Source organism: Clupea harengus, chromosome 18 (genome assembly GCF_900700415.2).
Source record: "Clupea harengus chromosome 18, Ch_v2.0.2, whole genome shotgun sequence".
In the NCBI taxonomy this organism is placed as follows: domain Eukaryota; kingdom Metazoa; phylum Chordata; class Actinopteri; order Clupeiformes; family Clupeidae; genus Clupea; species Clupea harengus.
The window spans coordinates 9,696,917-9,709,057 of NC_045169.1; the positions used below are offsets into that span (position 1 = coordinate 9,696,917).

A 12,141-nucleotide genomic window follows, 5' to 3' on the forward strand; every position below is an offset into this window, starting at 1 on the left:
TCATCCTTGATGTAATTGACCTCATGGAAATACACTGGACCCTGGGACACACACACACACACACATACACACACGCACACACACACACACACGCACACACACACACATACACACACAACTGCCGTCACAGGTTTCACACACCTGGGGTGTGAATAGGGTCATGGTGACTAGGCAGAAAAGAGAGAATGCTGTCGACTAGCGCCCACATGGAGAGGTGAAGACTAGCACACACATGGAGAGGTGAAGACTAGCGCACACATGGAGAGGTGAAGTCGACTAGCGCACACATGGAGAGGTGAAGTCGACTAGCACACACATGGAGAGGTGAAGACTAGCGCACACATGGAGAGGTGAAGTCGACTAGCACACACATGGAGAGGTGAAGTCGACTAGCACACACATGGAGAGGTGAAGACTAGCGCACACATGGAGAGGTGAAGTCGACTAGCGCACACATGGAGAGGTGAAGTCGACTAGCGCACACATGGAGAGGTGAAGTCGACTAGCGCACACATGGAGAGGTGAAGTCGACTAGCGCACACATGGAGAGGTGAAGTGCAGAGGAGACTGGGGACATTTTCAGAGAAGTAGGAGAGATAGGGCTAGGAAACAAGACACATGACAAAAGAGGGAGAGAAGAAGAGGGGGAGTGAGTAGACAAGAAGGAGAGGGGGAGAGATGGAGAGGGGTAGTGAGTAGACAATAAGGAGAGAGGGAGTGAAGGAGAGTTGGGCCGAAGGAGATAAGGAGATGGTGAACCCAGCATTGCATCTGGACCGCTGGACTGATGCCCTCCTCAAATCCTCTTGTTTACCCCAATCTCCTGGGAGATTAGTGATGAGGAGTCACTTAATGTAATTCACCCAGGCAGAGACGTCAAGAGTAGACCATATTTCAGGTTTTAGTGCATGTGACTGGATTACAAGGATTAGGCACTCTCACTCTCTTTGTGCTCTCCCTCTCTCTCAACTTCCCTTTTCCCCCTCAGTTTCTTAGTCTCTGTCCTTCACACACACACACACACACTCTGTATACTGCAGAAAGTGGGGGGGTTGTCTGGTGTCTGGGTTTTCCACTTTTCCAACCGCTACGATTCCCAGCCGGCCACCCCAGCCTCACTCAGTGGGTGTAACTTTACCCACTCCTGTGTGTGTGTGTGTGTGTGTGTGTGTATGTATATGCGAGTGTGTGTACGTCTGAGTCTGTGACAAAGCAAGGTAAGGGATTGTGGGTCTGTGTGTGTGTGGTTTGCCTTTGGAAGGCAAACAGTTTGTGAACCTGTGTGTGTGAGAGAGATCATTTTTGTGTAGGTCAAATAGGCAGTGTGAGGCGGGGCGTATGTGCTTATGTGTGATATGGGTATGAGAGTGTGTGTGAGACAGAGAGCCCAGGAATGTGTGTGTGCGTCACACCATTTGCTAGTCTCTCATGTCATAACAGCACCCCCTTTAACAGCCCTTCCCCCTCCCTCCCTCACCCCCACCAAATCTTACTCACAGCTCTCACTGGCTCCCCTCTGTCGCTCTATAAAGTCCTTTTATCCCTCCATTTTATCCCTCCATTCCCCCCCCCCTGTCTCTTAGTGTCTCCTTACATCGGGGCTTGGCCTCGTGCTCTGGATGACTTTTAGGCCAGCGCTGGTGGCGTGTCTGTCCCAGCTGACTGCGCCGTCTCTGGGGGCGGGTTAGGTTGCCACGTGGCCCTCCTGCTCTGGAAGCTCCAGCTCCGCAGTCTGGGGCCTCCTGGAGGAGGTGGATCGCCTTCTCCTCCGGGGGCTGCAGTTACCAGACTTCTCTGGTTACCCAACCACTCAATTACTGTGGCTGACGGGAGACGAGAACTCTAATGTGCGTCTATATGAGGAAAGGCAGACTTAAATTCTGCCGTGTGCGAGCGTTTTACTTTGATCTGCAGTCACGCTCAAGGCTTCAGGATGAAGAGTGATATTTCGGATTAACATTAGATTTATTTTTGGATTGATGCAACGTCTCATAGCCCTGTCGAGGAGAGGGGAGTTATGGATTAATTTCAAGTTTGATTGACTGATGTAGGCACATTGGCTTGAATGGCGTTCGTTCTTCTGTAACAGTTATTTCTTAAAAAAAGACATTACGGTGTTTCATTTCACATCACAACACGGTTGTATCAGTGGACAAAACCAGCAAACTGCCCTGCAACTTCCGTCACCTTCCTGAACTTAAATGTTACCAGGACTTTAAGATACCTAATGGATAGCTATAGGGAGGGATTAGAATGTGCAGGGACGCGTGAGGGAGGACAGGCTGCCGGAAGGGCAGGACGAGTGAGGGAGGACGGACTGCAGGAGGAGAAGTGGTGAGGGAGGACGGACTGCAGGAAGGGCAGGAGGAGTGAGGGAGGACGGACTGCAGGAAGGGCAGGAGGAGTGAGTGAGGGAGGACGGACTGCAGGAGGAGAAGTGGTGAGCTGGCTCCAACTCAGCTGCTGGCTGTGCGCGCAGCCATATTGATTTTCCTCTGATGTGCGTCTCAAACCTCAGAGAGGACCTTACAGAGTTTGCCAAGAGAGTGCTCTCTACTGCTGTGCATTCATTCATTCATTCATTCATTCATTCACCCACTCACATACTCATTCATTAATTCATTCACCCATTCATTCACACACACAGCCATTCATTCATTCATTCATTCATTCATTCACCCATGCACTCACTCACTCACATACTCATTTATGAATGAATTCCTTCACCCACTTACTCACTCACATACTCATTCATTCATTCATTCATTCATTCATTCACTCACCCACTCACTCGCATACTTATTCATTCATTCATTCAACACAAACAGACAGTGTCAGACGGCAGGCCACACACACTGGCGCCATCTTGAGTCTACTATGTCTGTGAGGCCCATTCCTAGGAAATGGTACCATCACTCCTGTGTCATAATCATTCACTTGTTTTTTCATTCACTGATTGATTCATTAATTAATTATCTCAGTCTGGTTTCTTCCTTCATTCGTGATTTCTCTGTATTCTCTTCCCCCCTGTTGAGAGTGTTGAAATAGGACGTTGAACTTGAAGACACATGCCCACACACATCACACACACACACACACACACACACACACCTGGCCCGTCATTGTGTTCCTGTTCTGGGTCTGTGTGGATTCGCGCATGAGGAAGTGTGTGCAAAGCGACGTAAGGCAGGCCCGGTGTAATGTAAGCAGGAAACAGGAAGAGAGGCTACTAGAGGAGGAATGTCGTCTTCGGCCTGCCTCCTCTTCACATTGGCAGTGATCTAAAGGGAATCAGCGCGGAGGATGATCTAGGGGGGTCGTGATTTTATTCTTCGTTTTTGAGTTTCGGGTTATTATTGAGGTTGAGTGATTGCTAGTTTGTTTGTGTGAGTGTGTGTGTGTGTGTGTGTGTGTGTGTGTGTCAATCGGTGTGATGCTGCATGTGCATGTTTACATGTATGTGTGTTTGAGTAACTATGGGAGGTGGAGAGTGTGTAGAGCAAAATCTCAGTTTGAATCAGAGATGAAGAGAGTGAGAGTGAGAGAGAGAGAGAGAAAGTTTGTGTTTGTGTGTGTGTGTGTGTGTTTGTGTGGGTGTACGAGAAAGCAATGCCATTGTTAAGCTCGGGGACAAACCACATCCTGACAACCGAAAAGCTGTACCTATTTATAGCCACCACAGTGCTAATTTTACTCTCTCTCTCTTTCTCTCTCTCTCTCTCTTTCTCTTGTCATTGTGAAATTTGAAATGGAAGGGTTGCCCTGGGTCATTTCCTCTTGCGATAGTTTCAGTGGTAGCGCTGGTACAGGCGTGCAGGGGACGCTGGGGGATTTTCTGTCCTCTTCTGCCCAGCACACTTTCCCCACAGTTCATGTGTGTCCTGTTTGGGCCACCGTGCCTTCACCTTATCTGTGGCATTTATTAAAACAAAGGTCAAAGTTCAATTCAAATATCACATTTCATTCCTCATTCTCGTCCAGCTAGTGGTTGGAAACTAAACAGATTTGCCAGCAGGAAACCTACTGTTAGAGTAGAAATAGTATAATATATATAATAATATAATATATAATAATAATAATAATAATAATAATATATATAATATATTAGGGATGCACCGATACCACTTTTTTACAAACCGATACGAGTACGAGTATTTTTATTCGTGTACTTGCCGATACCGAGTACCGATACCGATACTTCTTAGATTTGGTCTCCATGAAAGTGCAATTAATTTGGAGGCAGATTTTATTTTATCCTCTGCAGATTATGTCAAGCCTATAGTACAAAATTAACAGAAGGCTATCCCAAGCCAAAAATAAACAGAGCTTTCTGGTTTTAACACACAAAAAAGCCTTCAAACAGACAATATCATCACATGAGACAAAATGCAAATATAACCAGATAAAGGCAATTCAATTTGCTGCATAGTTAACAACACAGTCTGCTTAACAAAAAGTGAACAGAACTATTACTAGATTAGCACAAGAGCACATTTCAGTTACAAAAGGATCAGAAGAATCTCCTGCTCAAGTACACAAACAATCACTTAACCTATGTGGCACAGTCTTTCTCTCTACCTCTCTCTCTGTGTGTGCGTGCGCATTTTTTTCTTTTGCAAGACGTCAGTTAAGATTGGTTGCTTCGGTCTTGCCCCACTAGCATCAGTGAACGCTGTGTACTAAGCACTATGGTGTGTCTTCAGATGTTTAATCAAATTGCTTGTGTTAAACAAAGTACTTTCCTTTCCGCCCCTCCACACCGTAGCAGTGCAGATCTTACACTGTGCCTTACTCCTGTCGTCGTCATTTATCTTAAAATAAGCCCAAATCGCCGTTAAGGCAGCTCAACGGAATTGCTAATCGCTAACGAGATGCTAGCAGCTAAATTTAGCGAAACCTGTATACTGAAATACTTTGACACTATGACAAACTTTCCTAACACAGTCAAACATCAAGCAAATGCAACACAAGACGGCAAATAAGCTACTTACTAGTCTGGCAGAGAGTGGTAGGACAGGTAGGACAATAAATCACATTTTGTGTCAGCATAGCCCGGCCAGTTTGATGGAGTGAAATACTGATGAGTGGTATCGGTGCTTGGTATCGGCAATTCAAAACGAGTACGAGTACGAGTATTTTAACGAAGTATCGGCACCGATACTGGTATCGGTATCGGTGCATCCCTATAATATATATAATATATAAAATATAGTATGTGTTTAGGAGTGGTAAATCATGATCATCTGATACTGCATGACTTCCTCCATCAAAACGACTGCCGGTCTGCTTTAGTGTACATACATTTAGCTGTAATGTATGCCTTTTTACACAGAAGATGGTGATGATACAGCCTTTATTCCACCGATTTAAAAAAAAATCGGGTAAACACACATAGGGGTTACAAACTCTAAGGACAGTCATTGCGATTTTGGAATGCTAGGATTTCTGAATTGTGACTGAGACATTAGAAAGCTAACCTTTGGAATCCCAAGATGCCCACTGCATTTAGTTAACCCGACCTCTACTATCTTATGGTGGGTATTCCCAAGGTGTTTGTGGAGAAGTCCTTGTTATGCGTGTGATTGGTTATGTGTCCAGACTCGGTAAATGCGAATGCAAATCAGGTGACAATTCCATGCAAAAGAGTCAGTCAACAGGTTTACATTTTTTTTTAAATTTGACATGCAAATATGTGATATCTTCTTTATTTGTTTCTCAAGTAGAGCACAACTTGTGATCGTCTAAACATCTAGTTTGTTATGTTGCGTGTATTTGATAGTTGAGTGTTGTCAGCTGTGAATTCGGCCTCTTCCTGAAATTTTGTCCACCACTTGGTCTTCCCAGGCTCGCCCAATCACATTCAAATTGTCCAATGGCGTGTGCTTTCTAGTTTTAGCTATATTACTGCAGAGTTAGATTCCATCCAATCTGGCGTTATGGCCAATAATAGTGCTGTGAGAAGGTGGCGGGGACCTCGTGTCTGAAAGCGGTCCAGGGCTGCCGTCCAGTCAAATGCTTGAACTCCTCACAATATCAACAGTCTGCAACTCAATAAGTGTGTCAAGGCTCAGGACAGTAAACAGATCTTACATCAACACACATGCCCATAAACACACACACACACACACACACACACACACACAAATATGAAGTATACAAGCTCATAGGTCCACCAATTCGCACACATGCGGCCATCCATTCTCTGACATACATATGTAGACTGTGACTACCACACCCCTTGTGTAGTCTTGCACTGCGCACACACACACACACACACACACACACACACACACTGCTAGATCTTTTTATTAGTCTCTTCTCCCTCCTTCCCTCCCTCTCTTTCTTTCTCTCTCTCTGTCTCTGTCTGTCGCTCCTTCACACAAACACACACACTCGTACACCTCCTTGTCTTTCCTGGTTCTGTCTCCAGGCTTCTTTGTGTATATGTGTGGGTGTGAGAGTGAGAGAGAGTATGCCGATCATGGCTGGATTAAGCACTCTGTGTTCAGGGGACCCTGTCAGCTGTGCGTGTCAGGACTCGCCAGCAGTCCTCCATGGCTGCTTTGTTTGGGTGTGCCCTATTTGCGTATGTGTGTGTGTGTGTGTGTGTGTATCCGTGTCTCTGTTTGTGAATGTATATATCTGTGTCTGTGTGAGTGTGGGTGTGTGTGTGTGGGTGTGTGCGTGGGCGTTTGCTCCGATCCTCATACGAGTGAAACTGAAGAGAGGCTCTTCGACGACATGATCAACACCCCAGCAAATGGGGGTGAGTGGGTGGGTGGGGAGAGGTGGTGGTGGTGGTGGTGGTGGTGGTGGTGTCGGGGGGGAGTACAGTGCCAGGGCCTGGACCACGGCCTTGGAGTGCTCTTGAGGCGTCTGTGAATCAGGCTGTGTGTGATGGGAGTATTATGGAAGTCAGGACAGAGCAGAGATGACTCCCTTTTAGGGTTGTGATACTGTTGGGCCCAATTTTGCTGCTGTTCTCTGGTTAATTGATTCATTTAAAATGAGTTAAGTGAGTCATTATTTATTTATTGTGTATCAATGAGTTATTTTCGTCTTTGTACTGCATATTTGGTAGGCAAGTGATTGGGAAACAAAAAAATTGAAAAACAATGTTGGTCTCGCATAACATTTCAACCCATTTTTTTCCTCTTCTCTGTATTAATGAGGCAGGCAGGCAGTCACACACACGCGCACACACACACACACACACACACACACACACACACACACACACACACACACACACACACACACACACACATACACAGTCAGTAGATTGACATCACATCATTTGACCCCTCTCTGATGGTCTTTCACTGTTATCTATAGGCCCATGTATGGTAGTGACCCCTCATTTGAATGACATAGAGACAATCGGAGGGAAAACACCTATACATTCACACCCCAGCACTGACTCTCTCTCTCTCGCTTACGCACACACACACACACACACACACACACACAAACTGAACCCTCTGTGTTTATATGTTCATGTGTCTCATCCTCAGACCCCTGCTTGACGGTGATTCCTCCCTGTATGAATGAGGCGGACCGCTTCAGTCTGGACGCCCTACGGCACATCCACAAGCAGCTGGACGACGACAACGATGGAGGCATAGAGGTCAACGAGAGCGTGGAGGTGAGGACTGTCTGTGTGTGTGTGTGTGTGTGTGTGTGTGTGTGTGTGTGTGTGGATGTTTCAGGTGTGTCAAGCGAGTTCAGTTATACCCCCTTATAGGACAGTAACAGGTGTGTGTGTCTGTGTGTGTGTGTGTGTCCGTATGTATGTGTGTGTGTGTGTGGCACAGGTGTGTTTGATTTATGCCCTGGTGATCAAGGTTACCTGTACCCTTTTTATGAGTGTGTGCCTGTGTGTGGACTTTTCAGGTGCAAATGACCCCGGAATGAATTCCTTTTGATCTGGAAGGTTCTTTTCCGTTGCTGTAATAGGACATTGGGTGGCAGATTAACTTTCGCTTCTTTTGGTTCTCTTCCAGTTGTGACTTCAATTGTGTCTGTGTCCATTAAACTTCTACTGCTAAGACAATACTTAAGTGTGTGTATGTGCGTGTGCGTGTGCGTGTGTGTGTCTCTCGCCCTTACTTATCCCTTTCTGTAAATCTTTTAGAGCGGGGCCATGTGGAAAGGGCTGTGTGTGTGTGCGTGTGTGTGTGTGTGTGTGTGTGTGTGTGTGTGTGTGTGTGTGCGTAAGAGAGAACGTGCGATAAGTACACCGTCCTCTTACATCTTGCCCAACTCATTGCCCGGCCTATCAAGGCATCGCTTCTAGACGTTTCCTCCGTTATGCCACTGAGGGTGGGGTGGGGTGGGGTGGTGGGGGGTTGGAGGGAGGTGGCAGTGCCCGCAGAGGTTTTGCCCTCAGGCTTTATAAGGGCACAGTGAAGGCCGGGGTAGGTGGGGGATCGGAGGGGGAATAGGAGAAGGAGTCGTTGAAGTTGTTCTTGGCATCCGCTGGAGCACTGTGTGTCTCAGGCGCTCTGCTGGGACCAGTGGCGTTAGGGTCCAGCACTTAATAGCCAAAACACACACACACATATGCACACACACACACACACGCATATATGCACACACACACACATATGCACACACACACACACACACACACACACACACCAGTCCATGCACAGATATTTACAGAGAACACACATACATAAAAAATAAGACATAAGAAAGACACAAGACATAAGAAACATAAGACATAAGAAAGAGTGTATGCACACATACTCAAACACATACAGTGAACACAATTTAAATACACACAGTAGTGTGCTCAAATTCTCTCTCTCTCTCTCTCTCTCTCTCTTTCTATCTTTCTCTCTTTCTCTCTCTCACACACACACAAACACACACACACACACATACAAACAGGGGCACATCACACACATTAATAGCTTGACACTCATAAACACATGCATACACACCCACTTTATCCCCCCCCCCCCTCTCTGTCTCTCTCTTTCATGGACACTCACCCACACACACACACACACACACACACACCACACACACCACACACAAAACACACAAACACACACACACACACAGACAGACACACACAGACACACACACAGACACACACCACACGCTCCATTCGTCTTTGAGTCATATCTCGAGGGATGCCAGGCTAAAGCCAGTGCTGGTCATATTGCCTCCACTCCCTTACCACCTGCTTTACCAAGACTACATGTGACACCGCCCCTGCCTCTAGAAAAGAAAACATCTTCACCGACCACCTCTCGGTTAATCTGTGTGTGTCTGTGTGTGTGTGTGTGGGGCGGTGGTCTTCACAGTAATCTTGTCCGGTATAGTTAATGTGTGTGTGTTGGTTTAAACTCTCCAGTTAGCAAGGTCTTGTGTTTCCACTGGGGGCCAAGACCCCTGCGAATGGTCACGTGGGAAGCCTAAAAAGGTTAGCCGCTATCTTTGCCGGCCCAAGCTCATTCTGATGGGCTAATAGAATAAATCAGCCAAACCATGGGTCTATATCTTGGCACTCTGTTGATACAGAATACAGAATTGAGATTGGGGTTAGGTTGAGTTTAGGGGACATAGATACTGATAGTTTGTTGACATAATGGATCTTCATTTAATGGACAAATTAAATTTGTCAGACATAGTGCTTTATAAATAAAACTGAAGAGTAAAAATACTGCTAAATAGTTACTTTCCTTTTACACAAGTTTGATTTTAGTATCATGTTTTAGACATGGACAGCTTTTTCCTTCAGGCTGTCAGTTTCTTGACTTAAACTGGACCTCCTGTTACATTTAACCCCACTAAATATCTTCTTTACACGTCCCATTTTGTCCTCCGATCTTTTTGATATTTCTCCCCTTTTTATCACGTTTGGATCACTTATAAATGCCTGGAGTTGTCTTGTAACGACAGATTACATCCAGGTAGTATCCACTCTATAAGTATACTCTGTGCGTGTGGAACATAAGCACCAATGGAACTCGAGTGTACTAAACGCAGCATGGAGATATTTACAGACTACAGATGCTCCATCTTACTCTAATTGCACGGTAGCATTAGTATACGAGGCCTTAATCCAAGTGCTTTCATCATGAATTCCCTGAGCGGACATTTAAAGGGCAGTCTGTCCGTGGGCCTGTAAGGGCGAGCGTCGTCATTGGTCCTTGGGGAACAGTGGTTGGTCTGGTGACAGGACTGGCCTTCAGAAAGGGAGAACTAAGGGCATGAGTCTTTTTCTGGTCTGTGGGTGGCTCATGTGTTGAAGGGTCCAGATCAGCCAGTTGTGATGTGATGATTCACAACGAATCATTTTTAGCCAGATAGTAGGAGGGAACGGTTTGGTCCGGGCGAGAGAGCTGGAGTGTGTGTGTGTGTGTGTGTGTGTGTGTTTTTGTACGCTTTTATGGGCTTGAGTGTGGACTATCATGTGTGTGGATCTGTGTGTGTGTGTATGTGTGTATGTATACACTGATATTTATGTAATATTGGGGTAGTTTCGGGCACATCTTAAATTGTCTGAGCCCCCCCCCCCCCCCCCCCCACCTTCTGACACACACACTTCAGTCTGTTCCCTCCCCTCACGGTCTGAGCTGAGGTTAGTGTGGTTAAAGTGTTTAATCCAGCACATACCAATCATGACCTCTTCAGTCACAGTAGCAAGGACAGTGACAAGGACATGTAAGCGTTGAGTATTAGCTTGTACTTGTGTGTGTGTGTGTGTGTGTGTGTGTGTGTGTGTGTGTGTGTGTGTGTGTGTGTGCGCGCTTCTGGTGTGTTCTTGTACTGTGTATGTTTCTGTTTGCATCTTGAAGTATGCTGGTGTGTTCATGTGTTTTCACACGTTGCAAGTGTGTGTTTATGCAGTAGTTAACACCGACATATGTGTGTGAGTATGAGTGTGTGTGTGTGTGTGAGAGTGTGTGTGTGTGTGTGTGTGTGTGTGTGTGTGTGTGTGTGTGTGTGTGTGTGTGTGTGTGTGTGTGAGTATGTGTGTGTGTATGAGGGTTCTATCATGAAGGGGTCATTGGGGGCACACTGTCAGCCCCCTCTTGCCCCACCTTGCCCATGGTGAAAGACGCTCAGGCATTGATTAGGGTGAGAAGCTCTTTTCCCGTCCAAAATACGACACCCCCTCTTCAATTCCACCAGAACCCCCCCACACACACACCCCACCCTACCCCCACTTCCAGGGTTACGCCCCTCCCCCTGGAATCTGCCCCCAGCCCTAACCTGATACACTTTGCAGGGGTGCCCAGGTTCCTTCTGCTCATATTTGTAATTGTATATGTTAGAGGTTTAGATATTAATGGGTTATTTAATTCCGCACATTGTAAACATGGGGCTCGTGAGGGGTGATGGATGGGGTTTGGGTCATCGCACACTCCAGGCTGGACCGAATATATGTGACAGTTTGTTTTATGGTCTGTGAGTCACGTTTAGGTTCTTCAACTTTCGGCTCGTGTGCAAATAATCTTCCATTTCATGGTAGCCAATGTTTGTTTTAGTCATTTGTTGTCATTTCATCGTTTATGTCAGTCCTTTTAGAATAAACATGAAAACAGTGGGATTATTTGCAAGTTTGTGTTCCTTAGAGTTTGGAGGATTGAAAATAGGCTATGGTTTATTTTGGGCCTGAATGTAGTATTTGGCTGAACCTTTTCACATGGTTTTCTATGTTACTAGTTCCGTTTTGGTACTTGGGTGCCATTGAATTGTGCTTACATTCCTCTTGGCCTTGAATTTTTTTTTATTAGTTATTCACACCTCTGTGTTCATTACAACTCTTAAACGATTAAACACACACACACACACTCTTTTAGATTCACCCCATACTTCACCAAATGTACATACAGTAGCTGAGTGCATCAACCATTACCTTCCTGAACTCTTCGCACACTTTTATCTTTATATGTTTCAAATTTGATTTGATATTATGTTAAATGTCACAGTGTTGCATGCTTAAAATTCCAGATTATTTTATAATATATTTAATAGGACCATACAATGGACTGATAGAACAGAAGGTACAGTATTTCTAAAATACTTGACTCAGCTTATAGATGGCATAGCCTATGGTTGCCTTCCCCCGATCGATCACCCGTCGAGACTTAATAGTCGTTAATAGTGTTGCCATATGAA

The 12,141-nt window shown here is 45.7% G+C and overlaps 1 protein-coding gene across 1 annotated transcript in view; it reads left to right on the plus strand.

Moving 5' to 3' along the window:
* The window catches only part of stim2b (stromal interaction molecule 2b), a 53,254-nt gene that overhangs the window by 20,185 nt on the left and 20,928 nt on the right, over window positions 1-12,141 (plus strand). The window contains exon 2 of the mRNA XM_012840177.3: window positions 7,515-7,645. Coding sequence (XP_012695631.1) covers window positions 7,515-7,645 — 131 coding nt within the window. The remainder of the gene's footprint in view (window positions 1-7,514; window positions 7,646-12,141) is intronic.